Source organism: Semicossyphus pulcher, unplaced genomic scaffold, assembly GCF_022749685.1.
Source record: "Semicossyphus pulcher isolate SPU_LCO1_2020_fin unplaced genomic scaffold, fSemPul1.0.p SCAF_38, whole genome shotgun sequence".
NCBI lineage: Eukaryota > Metazoa > Chordata > Actinopteri > Labriformes > Labridae > Semicossyphus > Semicossyphus pulcher.
The window spans coordinates 820,903-846,687 of NW_027211713.1; the positions used below are offsets into that span (position 1 = coordinate 820,903).

The 25,785-nt window shown below is 40.9% G+C and overlaps 1 protein-coding gene across 3 annotated transcripts in view; it reads left to right on the forward strand.

The window, feature by feature from the left end:
- crtc3 (CREB regulated transcription coactivator 3) overlaps positions 1-25,785 on the forward strand; it is a 51,914-nt gene that overhangs the window by 7,981 nt on the left and 18,148 nt on the right. For 2 of the 3 annotated variants that reach the window (XM_069679271.1, XM_069679272.1), the window contains exons 2-6: positions 3,281-3,391; positions 10,059-10,187; positions 12,450-12,511; positions 23,633-23,695; positions 24,740-24,843. In XM_069679271.1, the coding sequence (XP_069535372.1) occupies positions 3,281-3,391; positions 10,059-10,187; positions 12,450-12,511; positions 23,633-23,695; positions 24,740-24,843 (469 nt within the window). The remainder of the gene's footprint in view (positions 1-3,280; positions 3,392-10,058; positions 10,188-12,449; positions 12,512-23,632; positions 23,696-24,739; positions 24,844-25,785) is intronic. The other variant, XM_069679273.1, reaches the window with a different exon arrangement.

Sequence of the window (25,785 nt, forward strand, 5' to 3'; positions counted from 1 at the left end):
GGCGTAAGAAAGGTAACATTGACGCCTGAATAAAGGAATGAATCAAAAGCGGCAGTGTCACACAATATTTTTACTGGCACTTTCACCCCACTGCCAACAAGAGAAACACACCCATCTGATAAAAAAGGCAAAAAGGAATTCACCTGGTGAAGCTTTAGCTATAGTGATAACTTGAGCATGGACACCGCGAGGCACGCACCCTTTGGCTGTCCCGCAGGTCTATTCGGTTTAGATTTAGCTTCAAGAGCATAACAATCGCCCACCAATGCCCCTTTTTGTGACAAAAGTTACACACTTTATGTTAACCTCTAACATCTGAGTTAGCTTTAAGAGGAGAAAAACACACATTACCTGTCTCGGCACGCTCCCCAAAACCAGCATTGCGGGCACGTAACTCATCAAAACTACACAGTGGCATAATTTTGACTCTCTCTTTCTCATATGAGTACCCCTCCTGAGACCTACCTGTTAGCGCGCACTGTAGCATTAAAGTGCAATACAATCCAAGTAAAGAGAAAAACATCTCTGGGTCCTTCTCATTAAACTTTGTGACAGCCGAACATTACCTAAAACATCAAAACACTCCTCAGCAGACCCAGGACATAGCAAGGGAGTGTCAAAGTCCACAGAACCCTCAGATACAGATTTTAGTTTAGTTTTTATCGTTGCAGTGACAACTTTGCCTGCTCAGTCTGATAACACAACTTTTCAGTAGCCAATTGTTTTTCAATTTCCGTTTGTTTCATTTTGATCACGCTCCAGTTATAACAGCAATTATTTTTGTTGATCAAATATTAAAATCACTGTTGCACTACATGACGGTGGCAAACCGGCACCGACACCCAGGCTGCTCACCTACAGCTAACACACCTATTTCTTATTTATATATAATTACCTTTAAAAATGTTTTTAATTGTGTCCTTAGGACCTTTTATCAGATATATCAGATTTTGTAATAATCCTTAACATCTGCTCTTTCGTGCACCTGTCCAAAAACTCCTCCAACGGAGCTTTAACAAAATCCAAGACCTCAGCCATTTCTTTTTACTGTGGCCAAACCAAAGACTAACACTTACCTCTCCCCAACTCTCCGGAAAAAACACAAGTGCCAACAGGTGTACATCAGGTCCAACAAGATCACCAAGAGAACCACAATCCCCTCTGTCTAACTGCCTGTCCGCATCTAACTGCTCTGACTCAACCCTAGTCTTCATGCGGATACAATGGCAGGTTCTCGTGCACCATGATCATGGTAAAGGCGACCAGTTATCTGGCAACCCCTCAAAGCTCTGGCATGCTCCCAAGCTTCACTCTAATCACACTTATCACTTATCACCATCAGAAAAAAACAAAACCGACGGAGCTTAAGAAGTACCGCCGCTTTACCTATGGATTGTGGTTGTGATTGTGCTCCCAAACACACATTTGTACACCTGCTGACACTTACCTAGGCTACTCAGCAACTACGCAAAACTCACAAAAACGCAGTGGTGTGGAAGTGTATAGTGCATGTTGAGGGTGTGAAACCTAAACAACAAAATACGGCCGAAGCCAACAACACAAAGTCATTCCGCCACACGGTGCGCACTGGCGTGTAGCAGAGCAGGAACGAGCAGACGGCAGGGAGAAGAGAGAGCACAGATTGACGGGCAGCTCTTAAATGCACCTGGGAGACTGGCCAGGCACTCCCAAGTGTGGCGAAACCCCGCCCACCAGTAACCTGCAACAAAAACCATAACCAGGAAAAGGAAACAACCAGCAGGCTCTAACTGATGGGAGGGCCGTCACAATAGCTATACATATTTTATTCAATTATTACATTTATTTATTTTCCCTCGATGCAAAAGTGGATCAGAAAGAATCTGATGTCTGAAGTATGGTTTGTGCAGCAAACACATTTAATGTGACATTTATTGGTCACAATTAATAAATAATTAATTTGACATTTTACTGGCCAAGACTTAGACTTAGACTTAGACTCAACTTTATTGATCCCTTTGGGATGACTCCCTCTGGGAAATTCAGTCTCCAGCAGCTTATACAGTACAATACAATAGGAAAGAATCAGCACACAGAGGGTAAAAAATAAAGATCAAAATATATATATCTATCGATATATATATATATATATATAAAAAAGTACAAAATTAGATAACAAAGTATATAAAATATACACTCTTAGAAAATGTACAAGTAAACAGTGGGTAATAGTTCGATTAAACTAAATTAGGTTATTGCACTGTGGTGAGAGATTATTGCACATTGACAGATTTTTATTGCACATATACACTTAGGAATTTAACTAAAACTATTTGATAAACATGATGGCTGTTTCTCTGTGTTGTTTAACAGAATGAGGCTTTAGTTAAAGCTTCCCACAAACTTACAAATGTTGCACCAAATACCAAAGCTTTTAGTATCATTTTAAGCCCATACAGAACTACTGGTCCCCTCTCTCCGTCTTTGAGATTCAAATTTTGCCCTTTGTGCAGTCGACTGAAGAGTTGCCCCTCTGATTTGACTCCAGATCCCAGCTGATGATTGGCTCTGTTTACCTTTTCTTGGCAGAACAAGTCGCCTTCTGTTTTCTGACAGGAAATCGTTGTGGCGTCTCTTGGCAGCGTGCTGGTTTGAAGCCAAGCTGCCTGTTTCCTAGAATGTATCTCTTCACTTGTGTCCTGTGTATTTCTACAATTGTATCCATGTTTAGTGTGTATTTCCTTTAGGGTGCAGGTCCTCTCAGGGTGCAGGTCCTCTCAGGTAGTTCTCAGGGTGCAGGTACTCTCAGGGTGCAGGTCCTCTCAGGTAGTTCTCAGGGTGCAGGTACTCTCAGGGTGCAGGTCCTCTCAGGTAGTTCTCAGGGTGCAGGTACTCTCAGGGTGCAGGTACTCTCAGGTAGTTCTCAGGGTGCAGGTACTCTCAGGGTGCCGGTACTCTCAGGTAGTTCTCAGGGTGCAGGTACTCTCAGGGTGCAGGTCCTCTCAGGTAGTTCTCAGGGTGCAGGTACTCTCAGGTAGTTCTCAGGGTGCAGGTCCTCTCAGGGTGCAGGTCCTCTCAGGTAGTTCTCAGGGTGCAGGTACTCTCAGGGTGCAGGTACTCTCAGGGTGCAGGTACTCTCAAGTAGTCTTTTAACATATGCAGACTTCATGTCCACAGCTGACTCTTTGTGTGTGTGCGTGTGTGTGTGTGTGTGTGTGTGTGTGTGTGTGTGTGTGTGTGTGTGTGTGTGTGTGTGTGCGCGTGTGTGTGTGTGTGCTTCATCCTGCTTTTTGACTGACAGGTGCAGTTTCAGAAGATCCAGCAGCTTCGTCTGTCTCAGTCACGGGCGCCGTATTATGGAGGCTCTCTGCCTAACGTCAACCAGATCGGCAGCACTAGCGCTGAGTTTCAGGTGAGATCTCATCTCTGTCAGATTCAGTTAGCTTTAGCCTGGCTTTAGCTTTAGCCTAGCTGACTATGGTAACCAGTAAGCTGACTGGTAAATGAAATGGTAAATAAACTGTACTTATATGTCTCTTTTCTCGTCTTTGCGACCACTCAAAGCTGCTTTTACACTACATGTCACATTCACCCATTCACACACACATTCACACACTGATGGCAGAGGCTGCTACGTAAACTGTCAATCAGTTATCACATTCATACCTGTTGGCTATGCCACTGGGAGCAATTTGGGGTTCAGTGTCTTACCCAAGCACACTAACCCTAACCACTGACATGTAGCCTGGGGATCGAACCTCCGGCCTTCCGATTGAAAGATGACCAACTCTACCACTGAGCCACAGCTGCCCCGACTAACTGACTTATTAGTACAAAAAATGGTGGTGTGTCATCATGGTAACATTACATAATACAGTTTCTTTATCTCGGCTCTTTAAACTGTATCTGAAACGTTCTGCTGAAACTGAAGATCACATGAAAACATGAGCTTCACTATGTCTGAGCTACATCCTATTGTTATTGACTCACACAAGAGAGACTCACTGCACATTACAAACATACAACTGTTAAATATCCAACATAAAACTAACTTCACAGCCAGTGTAGAAGCAGCTTTCTTTTTTTTTCAAACATGCTGCATCGATGCAGAATCGTCCGCATCACCTCTAACCATCACATGTGGGCAGAACTGTGGGCACAAAGTGGCAAAGTGTCGATAGTGAAATAGACTGATAGTTAATTTAAGCCCCTTTCAACAGGCCTGATATCACTGAACTGTTATAAATGTAAAGAAAGCATATTGTTTAAAATGTGGTCAGTTTATTAAAGAAATCTTTAGATGAACAATAATAATATAGATTATTTAGAGTGACAGTGTTTTATGGTCCTCACTGTTTCCTTACTCATACACATGAAGAGCAGCTCTGGACCTTCAGAAGAGGAAAACAAGCTTCTTCTCTGAGCGTTAAATAATTGATCTGCAGGCTGGAAACAGAAAGAATACAAGATGAGAGCAGTATTTTTCTTCTCTCTGAATGTGTGTCAGCTCTCTGAGGACTCTCTGAGCATGCTGGGAAAGTTGCGAAAGTTGGACTTGAAGAATTTCCTCTAAACTCTCCCGATGACTCTTATGAAGTAAATATGTTTGAGGTTTTAACTCAAGTAAATAAATTAGTAATAATTGTTTTATTCTAATTCAAGTGCACAACATATACACTTTAGATTTTCACTTTACATTAATTTAATTCTCTGATGTGGCATCTACTGTTTTTAATTAGTAATTAAATTGCTTACCAAAGTGGCATTCTCTCTTCTAAATAATCCAACCACGTAACCTCAACTATCCATTCATGAAATGAAATCAAACTTATTATGATCCTCCTTACTCCGGTAATCTGCAAACTATTGGTTTGTGATGGTGGTGGTATTTAAAAATTTAACGCGATGCGCAACAGAATTAACTCTGGCCTGACATACGCCACGGAAGAGCGCTGTTGGTGAGAACCAGGTCATAACTGTAGTGCTGGGTTTGGATGGTGTTGTTTAGGTGATATCAGTAAGAACACCCGTGAAGCAGTTTTCCTTCTTTGATTAGCCTCCTTTATTTCCAGTGTGCATGTGATATCACTCCCAAATCACACCCATGGGAAAGCTAAACAAACATCCATACTGTCAATGCAACAAAGATAAATGAAGGCGCATACATTACCGCTGTAAATTAACATATTAGCAATGCAGTTACATATGATTACACATGTGTTAGCTAGTGTGCTAATAGCTAATACGCTAGCGTGCTAATCGCTTATATGTTAATCACACTTTTTAAGTTATTAGCATAATGCAACAACATAAAGTATTTACTTACTTAGTTCTTAGGGACGCACACGGTTCAACACCCAACACACTACTGGTAATTCAGGCAGGGAACTTGGACAGCTAACAACTAACTGAACATAACTTGTCACAACTGAAAAGACCTGGTTGAGGTGAGTAGACCTGCACTCAGATGAGAGGGAGGAGCCATGAGGTCATCAGACAGGAAGCCTTTTGTGCAAGCACATCGTAAACAAATCTAACATATTTCCAACGATGTAATCCAGCAAATCACACTTCAGGACACTGTAACTTATTATCAAAGTCCAAGTGGCAAAAAAAGGAGTGAAGCACATCACGACGTCAACACAAACTGTTATAAACAACAGTGTGTAAGTAAAATTTAAAAAAGGGAGGGAGTGAGTGACGCAGTGGCAATAAAAAAAATTATTATGGTAACTTCTTTGATCCTACTTGAGTTGTGTCTGCTGGATTGTATGTTTTTCTTTCTCCCAAATATATGCCAGAAAGCTTCTGTGATGATAATAACCATTAGTTTGTAACTTTAGTAAAACGTTGATTTACTTTATCAGAAAGGTTTTATTTAACCAGCAATTTTAAGAAAACAACTGCCGTATCATTTTCAGTTATTGAATATATAAAAGTAAACTACATGTATGTATGTATACTGTATCTATGTGTATGTGTGTATGTATGTATGTGTGTGTGTGTGTGTGTGTATATATTAGAGCGTTGATAACGCGTTAACGCACATTACCTTTAACGCCACTAATTATTATATTATTATTATAAAGTATATATATAATAATATATATATATGTTAGGGCTGTCAATCGATTAAAATATTGAATCGGGATTAATCACATGGTTGTGCATAGTTAACTCGCGATTAATCACACATTTTTTACCTGTTGTAAATGTACCTTAAAGAGATATTTTAAAACGTTTTTAATCCTCTTAATCAACATGGGAATGGACAAATATGCTTCCTATATGCAAATGTATGTTTAATATTACTGCAACATTCAAAAGCAATGACAAATACTGTCCAGAATATTCTACAGAATAACCTCAAAGGTTCTGCACGCTCAAAACATATGCTGAAAGCAGAACATGGCGATCATCGCACATATCAATGATTTCTATGAGAAGCACATCAAATTCAATCTATCAAATTTTATTTGTATAGCTCCAAATCATAACCAGAGTTATCTCGAGACACTTTACAGACAGAGCAGGTCTAGACCGACTCTTTGTTAAGTTATTTAAAGAGAGGCCCAACATGAATCACCATGAGTAGCACTTAGCAATATTTGGCACATTGGCAGAAAAACTTCCTTTAACAGGCAGAAACCTCGAGCAGAACCAGACTCATGTTGAACATCTGAAGAGACTGGATGGGCCGAACATGGCATAGAAGGAGATGCAGGATAGAGACAGGCAAAGAGAGCAACAACAGCATATGTTCTTGTTACAACAACAACAGACACATACTGATGGTTACAATGCCAATAATAGTGGTAGACTAGGGTGAAGATTAGCAAAAAACAAATTATAACATCACATGCAGACTTACTCAGTCTGGATTAAACTCTTTCTAGATGCTGATTTCTTCCTTCCACAGATTAATTGTTCTCTCTGCTTCACCTTAATTCACATTTTAATTCACAATCTACTTAAATCTGATCTCTTTGCTTTGCTTCAGTCCCCCCAACACACCTGCACAGCTGCTGGCTCCGCCCCCTCTTCCTGTCTGTCTCTCTGTGTTGACTGTCTTCATCAGCAGTCTGTTTCATTAAGTCACAAAAGTTAAATATTTTCTCTTGCAATTCAGTTCTCACAGCACGTGAGCTGCGTGTGCATGAGGGACGATATTAATGATGTAGCGATCAAAACGATCGATTGTTACCGAATGACATCTGCACCTTTTTATAAGATTTATAAACAGCGACAATCAATGCATTTACAATAGGGACATACGGAGATACACAGAAGGAATGATTTACGTTTTCCTTGTGTCTTATATTGGATGGCAGCTGGAGGAAACAGAGTACCTGTTGGAAACAATGTTGGACACAATGTGTTATGTGCAATAAAATCATAAGCATGGTATCGGCAAGAACCAAAACTTAAAATACCTCCAACTTGTGGGCCCACCTTGAGCACTGCCATGTCTGATGCCATGAAAAAGAAGTTGGACCATCAAAAAAGCCTGACCCTAACCCTCAAACACAGGTCACAGTCCCTCAACTCTTTGATCAACAGGCCCAATGGACGGCTTCAGACCACGGTACCAGGAAAATGGACAAGGCAATTAAAGAGATAACTACAGATAACCAGCCATTCACAGTGGTCTCAGATGTTTCAGCGGCTTATGAGACTGGCTAAGCCTTGTTACAATATCAAAGATGAGAAATTCTACCGTACACAGATGCTTGATAAAACGTATACTGAGGTTGTGACAAAGGTGACGAATCTGATCACACCAGAAGAGACACCACACATGGCCTTCACAACTGACTGCTGGTCAGGCACTACAGAATCACTGATGAGCCTCACAGGACATTTTATCCAAAATGACTGGAACAGACAGCAGGTTTTGTTAAATGTGAAGACTATGACTGGATCACGTACAGCACAGTACATTGAGAAGACATTTTTGGAAATGCTGGGCTCATGGAAAATCAACACAGACCGTGTGATTCTCGTTCTAAGGGATGGAGGAGCCAACATGGTGAAGGGCATGAGGCTAGCTGAGCTTCCAGACTTAAGCTGTATTGCTCACACTCAACAGCTTGTGATCAATGATGGCCTTAACAGTCAGAGAGCTGTGCTTTACATTATTGCCAGATTGAAGAGCTGTGCAATTCCCTTTGGCCACTCCATACTGGCCAAACAAAGGTTGAGGGCAATTCAAGAGGAGTTTGGCCTGCCAACACATGGCATCATCCAAGCTGTTCAGACTCACTGGGACTCAACATTGCACATGGTGCAGAGGATGTAAGAGCAACGGCATGCATTTAATGTGTCTTCCGCTTCATGCGTAATCCCCAGTGCATCTGTGTTGAAACTGAAGCTGCAACAGCAGGATCCATCTTCAGCAGGCATCAAAACCTGGCAGAATACCATGCTAGACAGCCTGACAAGGCGATTCACCAAGGCAGAGGACACAAGGGTGTTTTGGCAACTGTCCTTGATCCCTGTTACAAGGGCAAGGCCTTTACTTCAGCAGACACGGGAGAAAACAGGAGACTGGCTGAAAGAAGAAGCTTCACATGACATGGCAGAAACAGTGGAAGAGACTGGTGAAGTGGATGATCCAGCAACTAGTCAGAGAGTCCAGACCAATCCCCCTGCAATTGTTGTAGACAGCCTGTATGCAATACTTCTTGTAGCAACTCACACAGTTGAAGAAGATCAGTCCAGCTTTGAAATTGAGCTTGAGTGTTTCATTAAAGAGCCATTGGTGGGAATGAGCACAAAGCCTTTGGAGTGGTGGAAGAGAAATGAGGGGAGTATTCAAAGACTTGCTGCACTGGCCAGAAAATATTTCTGCCTGCAACCCTCCACCGTCCCAAGTTAGCAAGTGTTCACTGAGGACAGGATCGTCTACAGCAAGCAGAGGAGCCGCCTCTTTGGAGAGAATGCAACTGGGATTACTGACTTGAGGGAGGGAAAATAGCTACAAAAAACGCTCCCACCGAGATTATTCACAGTTCCAGATTTATACATTTATCTTAATTATGTAGGTATTTAATACTTCGAGATTCATGTTCTGTTCCAGATTATATTTTTATTTTGTTATTTATTGGACTTGGACGTTCAGTTCAACAGTTATGTCTAAGGAAGTTTGTAATAAAGATTGTTCATTTACATCAGTGTCAAATTGTTTTTCGCAGGGGAGGGAGATATCGGTCCATGATTTGGCTATCCGCTTTATCCTGCTACAATCTAATTATATCGGTCTTTAAAAATCCGCTATCGGTTGACCTCAATCACCAGGACCTAAAAAACACTTAAAATGAGGCATTCATCACCGTTTTATAGTTTCAACACAATCAGTTTATTAAAATTGAGTCTTCAGACTTCAAACAAAATACAAATAAAACATTGTGTTTACTAAATGAACAAAAGAGCAGCACAGTTCTGCATTCAGATAAAACTGAAGTTTGATTAAATATTAATTTGTTATTTTAGGGCTGACATCTAATGTCTGCACTTTAGGTTTTCATATGCATAATTGTTCTCAGAGCTGCAGGAGCAACAGCATGTTAGGCAGTAAGCATCAGTCTCCCCCTCACAACGCAAACACACCTGCTGATTATTACCTGTAAAAGCACTGAAAAAAAGTTTCAGGTCAAGAGTCTGTTCAGCTGAACTATGTCATCTGGAAATATTGTGTTACAGGTAGACATGGAGGCTGAGGAGTTTGGTGTTGAACTGAACTGAAAACAATGATTTGTAGTTCTCAGTCAGATAATGACCTTTATTTTTAATTGAGTCTTTATTCATCCATGAAGGTGTCATTGAGATGAAAATGTTTTCTTGCAGGAAGTTGACTGCAGCACAGGCAGCTTCACATGTAAAACAGAGGCACACAGGCCACACCAGAGAGAACACCTGAAGTAAATGTGTATTTAAAACATGTTTCGCTCATTTAAAGGTCTTTAATAAAGGAGAAACATTTATCAGCTCGGTTCATTCTCCGCTTCATGAAAAAAAGGACAGTTAAACACAGTTCTCCTCTCGGCCAAACCTCACTGTAAATCTGATTTCTGTCTCAGGCTGGATTTCCTTCAGGACTGGACTCTGTCAGAGGGACACGTCACCACGGGCTGGTGGAGAGGGTCCACAGGGACCGAAACCGCATCAACTCCCCCCACCGCAGACCCATCGACAAGCACGGACGGCAGATATCCTTTATTTACTATCAGGTGTGAAAGGTGATCAGTGATCAGCTGGTTTCCCTTCGTCGTTGGTGTTTCTGTGTTTCATTGCTTTGTGTTTGTGGTGTGTGACATCACTTCCTGTGTGGGCAGCTGTTCTATATCCTGAGGAGCAGAATTAGTCATTATGCTAATTTGAAATGTGATGCATAGAAGGCACAGTTATGCTCACAGACAGTAAGAGACTGAATACACTCAGACACACACAGCTGAGTATTAGATGTCATTCTATCCTGAGGGTGTGTTGTTTAGAAGCGGTGATTTGATGAGGTATCTGCAGAAGTCTCTTATTGTTGTAACACTGACAATACTATCCTGTGTAACAGGACGGTTTGATCTTTAACTTTCAGTAACACTTAATTATAATAATAATAATTTTATCGTTTGAAGTCAAATACTTGAGGCTTTGTACGTGTAATAACTTTTGTAAACTGCCTCATTTTATGATGCAAAGCTAATCACCATGAACATTGTCAGCAGTGAGCTCTTACATGCATCAGAATTCACTAGAGTTCATCGCAGCTGTGTAAAGATAATACAATACTATGTGCAGTGTAAATTAACTTCAGTTAAAACTCAACGTAGATATATTTAAATTATTTAGACTTATTTATACTTATTTGAGCAAACTATTGTTGTCCATAACTTTTCTGCAACATTTTATCAACTTTTAGTTAGTTAGTAAAACATTTGGTTTATTTTTTCTAGAGAGGAGGAGGCTGTGTTTCTAGAGAGGAGACTGTGTTTCTAGAGAGGAGGAGACTGTTTCTAGAGAGGAGACTGTGTTTCTAGAGAGGAGACTGTTTCTAGAGAGGAGACTGTGTTTCTAGAGAGGAGACTGTGATTCTAGAGAGGAGACTGTGATTCTAGAGAGGAGACTGTGTTTCTAGAGAGGAGGAGACTGTTTCTAGAGAGGAGACTGTGTTTCTAGAGAGGAGACTGTTTCTAGAGAGGAGACTGTGTTTCTAGAGAGGAGACTGTGATTCTAGAGAGGAGACTGTGTTTCTAGAGAGGAGGAGACTGTGTTTCTAGAGAGGAGGAGACTGTGTTTCTAAAGAGGAGGAGACTGTGTTTCTAGAGAGGAGGAGACTGTTTCTAGAGAGGAGACTGTGTTTTTTGAGAGGAGACTGTTTTTTGAGAGGAGACTGTGTTTTTTGAGAGGAGACTGTGTTTCTAAAGAGGAGGAGACTGTTTCTAGAGAGGAGGAGACTGTGTTTTTTGAGAGGAGACTGTGTTTCTAGAGAGGAGGAGACTGTGTTTCTAGAGAGGAGACTGTGTTTCTAGAGAGGAGGAGACTGTTTCTAGAGAGGAGACTGTGTTTCTAGAGAGGAGACTGTTTCTAAAGAGGAGGAGACTGTGTTTCTAAAGAGGAGGAGACTGTGTTTCTAAAGAGGAGGAGACTGTGTTTCTAGAGAGGAGGAGACTGTTTCTAGAGAGGAGACTGTTTTTTGAGAGGAGACTGTGTTTTTTGAGAGGAGACTGTGTTTCTAGAGAGGAGGAGACTGTGTTTTTTGAGAGGAGACTGTGTTTCTAAAGAGGAGGAGACTGTGTTTCTAAAGAGGAGGAGACTGTGTTTCTAAAGAGGAGGAGACTGTTTCTAGAGAGGAGGAGACTGTGTTTTTTGAGAGGAGACTGTGTTTCTAAAGAGGAGGAGACTGTGTTTCTAGAGAGGAGGAGACTGTTTCTAGAGAGGAGACTGTGTTTCTAGAGAGGAGGAGACTGTTTCTAGAGAGGAGACTGTGTTTCTAGAGAGGAGACTGTTTCTAGAGAGGAGACTGTGTTTCTAAAGAGGAGGAGACTGTGTTTTTTGAGAGGAGACTGTGTTTCTAAAGAGGAGGAGACTGTGTTTCTAGAGAGGAGGAGACTGTTTCTAGAGAGGAGGAGACTGTGTTTTTTGAGAGGAGACTGTGTTTCTAAAGAGGAGGAGACTGTGTTTCTAAAGAGGAGGAGACTGTTTCTAGAGAGGAGGAGACTGTGTTTTTTGAGAGGAGACTGTGTTTCTAAAGAGGAGGAGACTGTGTTTCTAAAGAGGAGGAGACTGTGTTTCTAGAGAGGAGGAGACTGTGTTTCTAGAAAGGAGACTGTGTTTCTAGAGAGGAGGAGACTGTGTTTCTAGAGAGGAGACTGTGTTTCTAAAGAGGAGGAGACTGTGTTCCTAGAGAGGAGACCGTGTTTGTAAAGAGGTAATAATTGACAGTAATGATAATAATTTCTTAACTATCACCCTACATGGAGAGCTCTCCGTATGGAGCGGTGTACCTGTCCCCTCCTCTGGACAACAATTGGAGAAGGTAAGTAACACACCTGTGCAGCTGCTGACAGAGGGCTTCTTTTCTTCTTCCTCTAACAGGATTATTTTTTGTTTCCTGTGTCAAACCTCTCTGTGACTGTTATTAGTGTCTTTCTATATTCTGCCATGCCGATCAAACTTAGATCTGAAGTTTATACCACATGTGTGTACCTAAGACGTGTATAAAACAGGGCTTTCCACAAACCTAAGCAGGAGTCATCCAGTGGGAGAAAGAAGAAAGCTGGGGGTTCCGGGGCGGGGCATGCTGTAAAAGCCCAAATTTGGTTGCTTCTGGCAAATTTTAATGCAACTATTATACCATATACACTGATATTTATTATTACATATGTTAGTGAGTTTGTTTACACAATTCTCAACAGTTACTGAATTATTGCAAAGGAGAATTAAGTTTGGGATAAAATAGTTCCTGTACAAATGCTGGTTAATTAATCAACTGGAATGGAAGCCCGACAGGGTGAGCAGGACGGGTGGGTCTTGTCTCACTCTGAAGGGGTGCAATAACAACCTGCTCACTATACATTATCCCACTTATTACATGGCTATTTACTTACGAAATCAATAATTTGACAACAAATATTGATTTGTAAATGATTTCATTGATTTTAGATATGATTATGTTTCCGTTTTCCATAGCTGTTATTACTCAATTTAAAATGGAACATTTCCTCTGATGGTGAGCTAAGACACGGTAAACCTGGCCGCAGAGCAGCACCTAATTGGGGTTTTCTGTCTCGTCACTGTTAGGGTTTTTCCTAATGTAAACAGACCAACATCAAATTTACCTTTACTTGTGTGATTAGAGCATAGACTGTATAAATAATGGACATGGCCACCTTGACGTCACCCATTGGTTTCTGGAATGCATAAATGAAGCTGAGATATGGCCGCCTGAAGTGACCAAATTAGGATGAGAGGGTGGAACTGGAGAGGAGCAAGGGGTTGAGAAACGCTATCAAAGCTAGTTAAAGCTACACAGTCTGTGTCTGTGAACGATCCCCTAGCTCCTGAATGAGCTGGTTTAACTTTCCCAGGCGGACATTCTGTTTGTGGTGGTGCCGACAGCAGGTGTTTATTTATCAGACTAAAGAAGCAGTGGGCTCGCCACTCGCTCGCCCGGGGAAATAGCCGCAGGTGAACGACAAGTAATGGGAAACTTGCAATAACCGATCTTCTCATCACTACAGTCCGCTGTAATCTCTCCGGGGAAAAGCCAACAACTCCTGACTCCTGTTTACTGACCGAATATTAAATAAATGTTTGATAAACACTGAACAAGCTAACAAGCAGCTAAAGCGAGCACAGTATACCTGCTACTTAGCGTTAAAATATTTCAATATGGGGCGCTGTTTAGCTCAGTCGGTAGAGCAGGTGCCCCATGTACAGAGGCTACAGTCCTCGTCGCACTGATCGCAGGTTCGACTCCCGGTCTGCCGATCATTTGGTGCATGTCATCCCCCACTCTCTACTCCCAACATTTCCTGTCTATCTTCAGCTGTCCTATAAAAAATAAAGCCAAAAGGCCAAAAAAATAATCTTTAAAAAAAAAAAATATATATTTCAATACAATAACACGAACATTTAACTCACCGAAAAGCTGGAGCACAGACTTCTTGCAGGAACACAAAGTTCCATAAATCCCACAGAGAGATTATTTGTCCTCTAAAGGCTCCAACAACACAAACAGGTGAAGTTATGTTCAGTGTCTGTGTCAGCCAGCAGAATCCACCTGTCAATCAAGTGAGCCGACCCCTATAATTTAAGGCTTAATTTAATTAAAATGGGTGTGTTATAAAAAAATTCACCCCCGTACAGTTATCATGAACAGTAAAATTAGCTATTTATAACAAAACCGTTTTTTTGTACCACACTGTAAACATGTTTATTTCTGCTGTAAAGATTTCTTGTTTTCTGGAGCCAGCCTCAAGTGGTCACTCGAAGAACTGCAGTTGTTTGCACTTCCGCATTGGCTTCATTTTTCAACAGCGGAGGTTGCCGCTTGGATTAAAGCCGCATCCCTAGCAACAGTCTGTTCTTCATAACAACAGTTTGTTATTGAGAAATAACAGACCTCGGAATACCGTAATTAACCAATATGAATCAAGTATTTAACACAGCTGTGTAATAAATAAAGGTTTATTCATTGAGCCCACAGACGTCTGCTTATTGGAAAAACGTTTAAATGCTCACTGTGCAGGCATCATGCTGCTGCCACCGGTGTTCTCCAGTGTTTTCTGAAGCACCCCGTAATAACAATGACCCCTCTCTTCTTTTTTTAGAATTATTTTGCTAATATCTATCGAACATTAAAGTCTGCTCTCCACCCAATACGCTCTCTCCTCTCAGCTGAGTGCCCCGCCTCCCCACACTCAAACACTCAAACACTCAGAGCATGCAGGGCTGGGGTTCAAACAGACAGACAGGCATCTGTCTCAAGCTCGTCTTGATTTGAAGCGGAGGCAAATTCTTTTAAAATGTACAGGAAAAGCTAGTCACAACTTGTTAGTCAAAACATATTTATGAGAATCAACAACAGAAGAAGCAGGCAGCTTTGGCACTTATGGAAAGCCCTGGTATAAAACATGGAAGTAACTTGTGAAGCATTCTTTCTGCACATGTTTCAGGGAGCTGTGTAACTCCTGCGAAGGCTGTGCCTATGTAAAGCTGTCTGTAAGTCTTTTATTTTGAAGGTCATGCCCACCAGCAGCAGTAATACTGTTCAGGGATCTGATGACCTGTTGCCCTGTTTTATAATGAGCAGAATTTAAAATCAGTATCTGCAGGAATCTTGGACTTTGGGCCTGTTGTGTGATGTAAGATCTGTTTGTGCTGCTGCTGCTAGTCGTTCAGAGTGTTTAACTCATTAACACTTCTCATTAACACTTCACACTTATCTCAGTGTTTATAAAGGAGGGAAATACAGCTCTGTGATTATCACTCAGCGAGGCTCCTTCCCCTCTACATCTGTCTGTCTCTCTCCGTCTCTGTGTTGCTCGATCTCTAACTCCAGAGTATAAAAAATGGTCATCTCCTCTTCAGTATGATACGACTATAAAATAATGTTTCTCATTGAACAATGATCCTCGTACCTCCGTTTTTATTTTACTTTATTGTGCTGTTTATCTCTCCTGAGATTCTCCTCCTCACTGATAAACGCTTTGATCCCGTCCGCTCATGTCTGTGCGGGCTGGTCCTCCCCCTCAGACCTGCAGCAGATTGTTGTCTCAGTGTGTCACACTGATAAACTTCCCCCTCAGCTGTGGATTTTGGCCCATTTCACTGTTTCACCAGAAACGTGTTTCCTCTGAGAGCTGAACTGAAACTGAGCGTGCTCCAACTGACAGCCTGAAGGCTGACATAGTTTTAGTTTGAATGTATTGATGGTTTCTTTTTAGTCATAGTTAGGGCTGCCAAGATTAGACAACTAGTCACGACATCGTCGACGACTAATTTAATAATTGACGTCATCTTTTATTTTTTTAAGCTTTGTTTTTCTCTCAAAACTGCCGCTGTACCTTCCGCTGCTTTGTCTGCCTTTCTGTCCTTGACACACATGCGCAGTAGTGGTAATCGGGGTCAGTTGTGATGTCACCGGAAAAGCTATGGCCAAACAGTATCACGGCTAACCGGCAACGGAGCTCGAAAGTTTGGTAGCATTTCACCAAAAATACTAAAGAGAAGACTGTGCAATGCAAAATCTGCAAGACAGAACTTGCTTTTCATGGCAGCACGACGGTGATGCACGAGCATCTGACAAAGAAGCACGTTGTGGCGGATTCAAATTCTGACGAAGAGGGACAGTTGTCTCGGTAAGTTATTTGGCTAGTTAGCTGCTAACATTAACATCAACGTTAGTGAGCTACTTACTTATAGCTGTAAACGTTAACATTAGCTTATGGCTATGGTAAGCACTGAGCACAAAATGCACTTTTTTGTTAAATTTGAGTGAGACCAACACTTATTGTCCACTTATTTTTTGTGGACAATTTCTTTTTAGTTTCAGGTGCCTACCTCATTTGATTTTGTAGCAGTATTTAATACTTTTAAAATGTACAGACAAGTGAAGCAAAGCAAAACCTATACAAGGATTTATTTTGGTTTTCTTTAGCCCAGTGCCTTGTTTTCCTCATTTTACTTAGATGTTTGCACTCTCTTCTTCATTTAAAGAAATGTTTGATACCTGAGAAGAGTGAAATATGTTTACAAATATTTATTTTTGTTGATATTTTGTATTCATACTAGTACATAGTGTTTATAGTGCAACTATGCATAGTGCATAGTTTTTGATTCCATTTTAAAATGCACTAAACATTTACAGCAAAATATGTTAAAGGCCAGAGTATTGCCTTCATTTTAATTTGCACTATCATATATAAAGATGTCAGAAATGCTGGTACAAGCTGCAAAGTCGATTTAAAGTTGAATGTACTATCATCTTAATCGTCCTCATTTTTAGTTTGCACATACCTTAAACACTTCGAGCTGGAAGCTAATGATGGTTATATAAGAGCAGCTGCATGCTGGTGCGATAAGCTGCAATTTAGGTCGACTAATCGCAAAAATAATCGGTGACTAGTTGATTATCAAAATAATCGTTTGTGGCAGCATAGTCATGTATTGAGCACAGTGTATTTAGAGCTTTTTAAACAGTCTAATTTTTTGTTAAAGTTCAGCAGAGACAAAGGACATTAATCTTCCCGTAAATTATTTTATCACAATCTGACAGGATGTGATGACAGACTTTAATGACTCATAGCTGATTTACAGTCTCTCACACACAGTATGTTGGCTCTGTTTGTTGTATGTTAGCATCATAATTTCTATGTGATCACTGGCTTCAAAAGAAATCCACAGTTTAAATATTTAATTTTCAGTACATAAGTATTGATAAGACTAGATAAACCTTGGGCGCTGGTTTAGCTCAGTTGGTAGAGCAGGCGCCCCATATACAGAGTCTACAGTCCCCGATCTGCCGATCCATTTGGTGCATGTCATCCCTACATTTCCTGTCTCACTTCATCTGTCCTATCTAATAAAGGCAAAATGCCAGAAAAATAATGTAAAAAAAAACACAACATTTTCAGACCACTCCATAAAAGATGGCTGATGCCACTAATGAGTCATAGAAGGTCCTCAGGTGTGCTCCTTGCACTCCAAAGGACCTGAGTCTCCTCAGCAGATGGCATTGGTGTGATCTGTCCATTCCAGTTTATTGTTCAGGTGAGCACCCAGGTACTTGTAAGAGTCCACAAACTCAATGTCCATTCCCTGGATGTTCACTGGTGTGGGAGGAGTGGGTTTGTGCCTGCGAAGTCCACCGGCAGTTCTTTGGGTTTCCCTGCATTTAAGTCCACAAATCCTGGTTCAGTTTCATGTACTCCCCATCGTCCCCATCTGTGATGAGGCAGACGATGGCAAAGTCGTCAGAGAACTTCTAGTAGTTTTAATTATCAACTTCTTGTAACAAAAAGCAAAATCACATCACTCTATACAGATGTTATATTATAATGGTAATCATCTGATCAATAATGTAATTCAAAAGTGTCCATGTTTAATATGTTTTATTTGACGGCAAGATGACTGAAAACTACAGTTGTAAATCCTGTTTCTGTCGCATTGTAGTGAGCACAATATCTCAGGAACAGCTGCAGAACAGCCAAAGGTCACTGTGACCTCAGGTCTGATGATATCTCAGCAAATCCCTTAGAGAATTCAATTAATCTGATTTATTTAAATTTTTTCTCAGAGCAGGAGAACGTTACCATCATTGATCGATTACTGATCAACCTCCCCTTGCTCTCCTTCCTGTTTGTTCTGCAGAACAATATTTTACTGACATCAAATAAAGAAACACAGACATTAACTGGTAGTGCAAAGCTTAATCCAAAAGGCAACTGGACTCGGTTGATGTTCAATGCAATGAGGAATGCAGGGACCTGTACATCGGGTATACAAAACAACCCCTCCACAAACACATTGCCCAGCATAGGAGAACCAGCTCCCCAGGTCAGGACTCAGCTGTCCACCTACATCTAAAGTACAAAGGACACTCCTTTGAAGACAGCAAGGTTCACATCCTGGCCAGAGAAGGCCACTGGTTCGAAAGAGATGTCAAGAAAGCCATCTATGTTAAGATGGAAAAACCATCCCTTAACAGAGGTGTTGGCCTAAGACCTATCACCCACTGACAATGCAGTGTTGAATTCTCTGAGATCACACTCACACTCAGGATCATGTGAGCTTAACGACCCATCAACAGCAGTGGGTTACTAACGACTTTCAGTGATACTGGATTCACAGCTAGGGCTCACCCTGATTACACATCTATTAGCATACTAATGACCTACAGACGCTTATATTTCTAACTCTGTCCACCAGTCAAACTTCATTTGTATAGCACATTTAAAAACAACTGCAGTTGGCCAAAGTGCTGAACAGGCTCAGAGAATACAAACAGGTTAAAAGAGTACAAAGTACAAACAACAGATAGGAATAAAAGAAGAACAAGAAAACAGTGTGTCAGACTCAACTCGTGTTGAAAGCCATCAAGAAGAGGTGTGTCTTCAGCAGTGACTTAAAGGTTTGAACAGGTAAGCTCTTCCAGAGATTGGGGGCAGACACCGCAAATGCTCGGTCGCCACAGTTTTTTAGTCTACATCTGGGAACATGCAGGAGCATCTGGTTTGTCGACCTCAGTGCTCTAACTGGAGTATACAGATGCAGGAGTTCTGCTGGATAAGGTGGCCCCAGCTCATTTAAAACCTTAAAAACAAGCAATAATATATTAGAATCAATTCTAGAACGGTCAGGAAGCCAATGGAGGGAGGCCAGTACTGGTGTTATGTGCTCACACTTTCTTTTTCCAGTTAAAAGACGAGCAGCTGCATTTTGCACTAACTGCAGACGGCGGAGGGACGACGGGTCCAGGCCCACGTACAAAGAATTGCAGTAGTCTAACTGAGAGGTAATAAAAGCATGAATAACTCTCTCTCAGGAGAGAGATAGGCCTTTACCTTGGCTAGGAGTCTGAGCTGGAAAAAGCTAGTTTTGACAACACAACTAATTTGTTTATCAAGTTTGAAAGAGCTGTCAAAAATCACACCAAGATTCCTAACAAAAGGACGATTGTAAGAAGCTAAGGGGCCTAAGAATAGCATTAGAGTCGTCCAATAGGTCTGGTCGTCCAAACATAATGACCATAGTCTTATTTTCATTGAGATTGAGGAAGTTTAAATCCATCCAAGTCTTTATGTCGTTCAAGCAGTTTAGCAAAGGCTGCACAGAATCTTTACTAAGTGTTTTTATAGGCAAGTATATTTGTACATCATCAGCAAAACAATGAAAAGGAATGTTATGTTTCTTAAAAGTGGACCCCAGGAGCAGCATATACAATGAAAAGAGGATAGGGCCCAAAATGAAGCCTTGAGGGACCCCACAAGTAAGTGGGGCTGCAACTGACAGATATTCGCCTAAGTCCGTCTATCTGTCAGGTACGACTAAAACCATTTGAGGGCAGTGCCTGTAATGCCCACACACTGTTCAAGACATGATAAAAGGATCCCATGATCCACAGTGTCAAAGGCAGCGGTCAGGTCCAAAAGCACCAGAGTTCCCTGAGTCAACGGTTAGAAGAAGATCATTAAAAACTCTAAAGTGAGCTGTTTCAGTACTATGGCGTGGTTTAAAACCAGACTGGAATTTTTCAAAAATGTCATGATTATCTAAAAATGTTTTAAATTGAGTAAGAACAACTCTCTCCATAACTTTAGACAAAAACCAGTCAGTTAGAACTGAAGAAGCCTTTCGGATGAGAGGTGACACGTCTTCAAGAACTTCACCCAAGTCCAGTTGCCTTTTGGATTAAGCTTAGAATCATTGAATTTATACACTAATGACTCAACAGAACAAAAGTCAATAAAAACTAAACTTCATAAAAGCAGAATCTATGGCAGTGCTGTTGTATTGAACTGCATTAGATTTTTCAGGTGTACCTAATGAAGTGGCCAGTGAGTGTTTGCAATTAATTGCAATCAATTAATTACAAAGCATGTAATTCATTCATTCATTTTTTATAATCACCTGACAGCAATAGTTTTGATATGATATGAAGGCACTTTCCCGGTCTCCAGGGTTTCCAATCCTTGAATGTGGACCCCTAACCCTAACCCTCTGATGAATCACGTTTTTCTTTACGTCCTGTGGATGGCCGGGTGCTTGTGTCTTTCTTAACTTGGGGAAGACATGGCGCCAGGATGCACTGTGGAAAGAAGGCGAGCCGACGGAGGCAGTGTGATCCTTTCGGCAATGTTCTGCTGGGAAACCTTGGGTCCTGCCGTTCATATGGATGTTACTTTGACACGTACCACCTCCTAAACATTGTTGCAGACCAAGTCCACCCCTTCATGGAAACAGTATTCCCTAATGTCAGTGGCCTGTTTCAGCAGGATAATGTTCCCTGCCACACTGCAGACATGGTTCAGGTATGGTTTGAGGAACACGACGAGTTCAAGGTGTTGACTCGGCCTCCAGATTCCCCAGATCGCAATCCAGACAAGTCCAATCCATGGAGGCCCCACCTCGCAGCTTACAGGTCTTAAAAGAGCTGCTGCTCACGTCTTGGTGCCAGATACCTCAGCACACCTTCACAGGTCTAGTGGAGTCCATTCCTCGACGGGTCAGGGCTGTTTTGGCAGCAATATCGGAATTGGAATCAGGGTTTATTGCCAAGTAGGTTTGCACAGACAAGGAATTTGTTTTGGTGATTTTGGTGCAGAACAATTCACACAGAACTAGAATAAAAACAAGAAAATAGAATAAGATACAGAAAAAAAGGCAATAAGAGGGACCTACACAATAATAGGCAGGTGGTCATAATATTATGGCTGATCGGTGTATAATAATATATCTCTGTCACGACCACAGTCGGTCTGTAGAAACTCTGATGGATGTAAACTGACGTCTGACCTGTTGTAGGTGATTCTAGTTTACTTCTGGACTGTCAGAACTTAAATCTGAAATAAAAACATTACAAACTGTCAGAGGGGAACTCTACTGGGTAATTCCTTTGAAGAAAATTGTTATTTTGGTCCTCTACAAATAAACTTTTTTTAAACATATAAAAATAATTTCTTCTCCAAAAAACTTTATATTGTCCAATCAAACAGTCTTTTCTCCGTCTCAGAGGGACAGAAAGTGTTTTCAACACCAAACACATCTGCAATGCATTACAGTTTAACTGTTTCACTGCTATGGTGAACAGCTTAACTGTTTCACTGCTGTAGCAGTGATCAGCTGTTTAACTGTTTGTTTAGCTGATAAGAAACAATAAGAATATAATTGTCTGAGAACAAACAGATATCATCTGTGTGATATTTAAAAATGAAGAAAGTCTTTCTGTTGTAACATTATATTTTACCGCTGCCTGTTTGTATTCAAACGACTCCTGAGGAGCGTTCAGCCTCTTTTTAGATAAAACCAGCAGCATTGTTTTGGTGATCAGGGACTGTCGGGCATGACAGAAATGCAGGGATCAGATCAGTTCTCACAGCCTTTAACCGCTCTATTAGCCAAAGTCTGGACATAATATTTTATGTTTGTGCATTCAGGGAGGTTTTTTATTTCTTCAGAAAGAAACAGTGATTTCCAATCTTTGTCCATCTGCAGTGAGATGGGTGGGTTTGTTTTTATCAATCTGTCCTCTGGAGTGTGTTTAAAGTAAACTACTTGTTTACAATAAGAATGTATGGTGTCTGTGAAGAGGAATTCTTGTATTGGACTGGTTCTCCTCAAACCTGAGTACAGCCCTAATGGGTCTCTTTAGAAGCCATCTGTTTCAGGGTCAGAGTCTTGATCCAGTCCCACGCCCTCCTCCTCCTCCTTTCCTCCTCCTTTCAGCCATCTTTGGTCTGTTTTTCCTGCGCCAGCCTCTCTGGGGATGGACTCTTCGAAAAAGCTCCCTGTAGATGTTCTGTAGAAAAGAGGAAAAATCTTAAATGATGTGCTGTGATGACTCTTGAGGGATTTTATCCTCCATTGAGTTGACCTGGCTGCTGCTCACCCATAAAAAGACCTGCTCATCAACTCTTTCTCATCCTGTAATCAAATCACAATCTCTGAATTTAAAATCAGTCACTGCAGACTGTACAACAGCCTCAGATATACAAAGACACCAAAACACAAAGTCTTTAAAATTAATCAGCTGGTTCATCCTATTTCACCATCAGTTTGTCTAAACTGCCTTGAACACAGCACCATTTCAGCTGATAAAACATGTATTCTATACTTTCTTAAGCTTCCGAAGCCCCTTTCACACGTGCTGTGCACCCCTGAAAATGTCCTGACGTTGTCCAGGAGGAGGTGTGTGTGTGAACACAAATGGCTGAATCTGTTCATCCCCACTTTATTCAGACTTTTTCCTGAAGTTATCTGGTAAAAAGTCTATGTGAAGTCAGGTAGAGCTGAGATGTTAACGCAGCAGGTCATTTGTGTATTTTCAGACCAGTTTTCAATTTAAAATACAGCGGGCAGTGCTTCTCTGGACTTTCAGTCTGATGAACAATGAAAACCTTTTTCTGCTGAACATTTCAGAAGAATCTTCTCAGTCTCTGTTTCAGACTCTCACTCTTCACACAATGTTGTTTCTCTCTGTGACCACAGAACTGCTGGTAAACACCAGTTTGTTTCTTTACATTAGATATTTCTGTTCTTTTGTTTTATCAGTTTCTCACTATATCAGATATTTTATTTTGTCTTAGATATTGTCTCTCTTTGCATATTTCTTTAAGCATGGAGGACCACTTTGAATCTGCTCCTCAGCTGCAGGTTTATTATTCTTCAGTCTTTCCTTTTTTTTCTTTCTCTTCGTTAGCACTACTACTAGTCTTGGTTTGTCTTCTTTTTTTCTCTCTTCAATCTGCTTTTCTTCTGTCATTCCATTTTCCTCACACAAATCACAAGTTGTTCTTTTTGAGTGTTTTCAGGGTCGTTCTGTCTTTTCTTCACACAGGCTCATCATATTTTTACAAATATTTCCTCTTCTTTACAAACTTTAAGGGGTCATAAATATCTCCTTTTTTGTGTTTTTTTCCTCCTCCTCTGTTTGAAGGGAACAGCAGCCATGGACTGAGGACAAACGGCCAGGGTTTAGATTATTATCACAACTCAACAGGTGACCTTTGACCTCTCCCTTTAAGTCTGTCTCCATCCCTCCCTCAAGCAGATGCTAACACTTCTACTCATCCTCTTCTGCAGCCTCTCGTGCTGGTGTCTATCTTTCTAAAAGTGATATTTAATGTCTCACTAATTTTCTTTCTTCCTTAAAGAGAGTCAACAAATCTCACTCATCTCTGCAGTTTCTGAAACATTAATCAAAACTTCTTCTCTTACTAACCAGCTTAAGGACTCAAGACTCGTTATTCACATTTTCTTACTTTCAGCCTTTTACATGCTTGTCCTTTACAAACTGTTTTAACGATTGAATCTTTGCCAAACAACAATTTCTGGAAAACATCAGATTTATTGCAGAGCTGAAAATGACAATTTCTCTCAACTCTCATTTAACTCTCTGTGTGTTACCTCCATTATATTGATCAATGATCAGTGTATTACCTCCATTATATTGATCAATAATCACCTTAGCTTTTTTATTACAATTTTATCAGTTTTTTTAAAAATGATTAATTGTGGGATATAATTATTCAAAGATCATCAAATAATTACCTGTCAAAGTGAGGATTATGATGGTGGTGATGATGAAGGTCAGAGTTGATAGATAAATGTGCTGATGAAGGTCAGCTGGAAGCTTGATTACTTATTGACCTCACAGATCTGCTGATCTATTTCCAAGGTGCATCATATGAATAGTCTGTGAAGGTTCTCAGTCATTCAGGTCATGGTAATTCAACGCTTAATCCAAAAGGTAACTGGACTTGATTGAAGTTATCACGTTTCACCTCTTATCCAAAAGGCTTCTTCAATTCTAACTGACTGGTGGACAGAGCTAGAAATATCAGCCTCTGTAGGTCATTAGTATGCTAACAGATGTGTTATCAGGGCTGAGCTGTTAGCCTGAGCTGTGAACCCAGTATGACTGAGAGTCGTAAGTAAGCCACTGGTGTTGATGGGTCGTTCAGCTCACATGATCCTGAGTGTGAATATGAATAATTAATTTTCTTCCCCTAACCCTAACCCTACTCCCCCTCCTCCTCCACAGAACAAACTCTGACTCTGCTCTTCATACAAGCGTTATGAATCCAAACCCACAGGACCCGTTTGGAATGAACCAGCTGATGAGCAGAGGCCCCCCCCAACGCAACGGTAAGACACACAGACACATTCCTGTTTTTGTTTTTTTACATCATGGGGACCACTGACTGGGAGCAGTCCGAGGGGTCTAGACATGAATCTAATTGCGAAAATTGTTAAACTTTTTTTGTTACTTAAAACTGCTTCACAATTTTTAACCTGAATTGTGTACAGCTGATTAACATGATGCATTATTTCACCTCATCCAGTGAATCACACTGTGATCACCTCATCTAATGAATCACACTGTAATCACAGGACTCACAACCTTCCTCTTTAAAGAGCCTTTTATTGATTCTGCTTTTTCTTGTTGTTTAATTACCGGATGTTGCTTGTTCTTTTTACCTGTGGGTTTTATTTCTTGTTGTTTTATGCTCACCCTTAAAATGTAAATGTGTTATAAATAAAATGTAGTATTATTATTATTCTTGATCACCTCATCCAGTGAATCACACTGTGATGACCTCATCCAGTGAATTATCGATCAAATCAATCAATCAAATTTTATTTGTATAGCGCCAAATCACAACCAAAGTCATCTCAAGACACTTTACAGAAAGAGCAGGTCTAGACCGACTCTTTGTTATGTTATTTAAAGAGAGGCCCGACATGAATCATCATGAGTAGCACTTAGCAACATTCGGCACATTGGCAGAAAAACCTCCTTTAACAGGCAGAAACCTCGAGCAGAACCAGACTCATGTTGAACAGCCATCTGAAGGGACTGGATGGGCCAGAAAATGGGATGGAAGGAGATGCAGTCAAGTATTTTGTTCAGGTGGACACCCAGGTACTTATAAGATTTCACAATCTCAATGTCCGTTCCCTGGATGTTCACTGGTGTGAGGGGAGAAAGTTTGCTTTTTCGGAAATCCACCACCAACTCCTTGGTCTTCCCTGTGTTGAGCTGGAGGTGGTTTCTCTGGCACCAGACTGCAAAATCCTGGGTCAGTT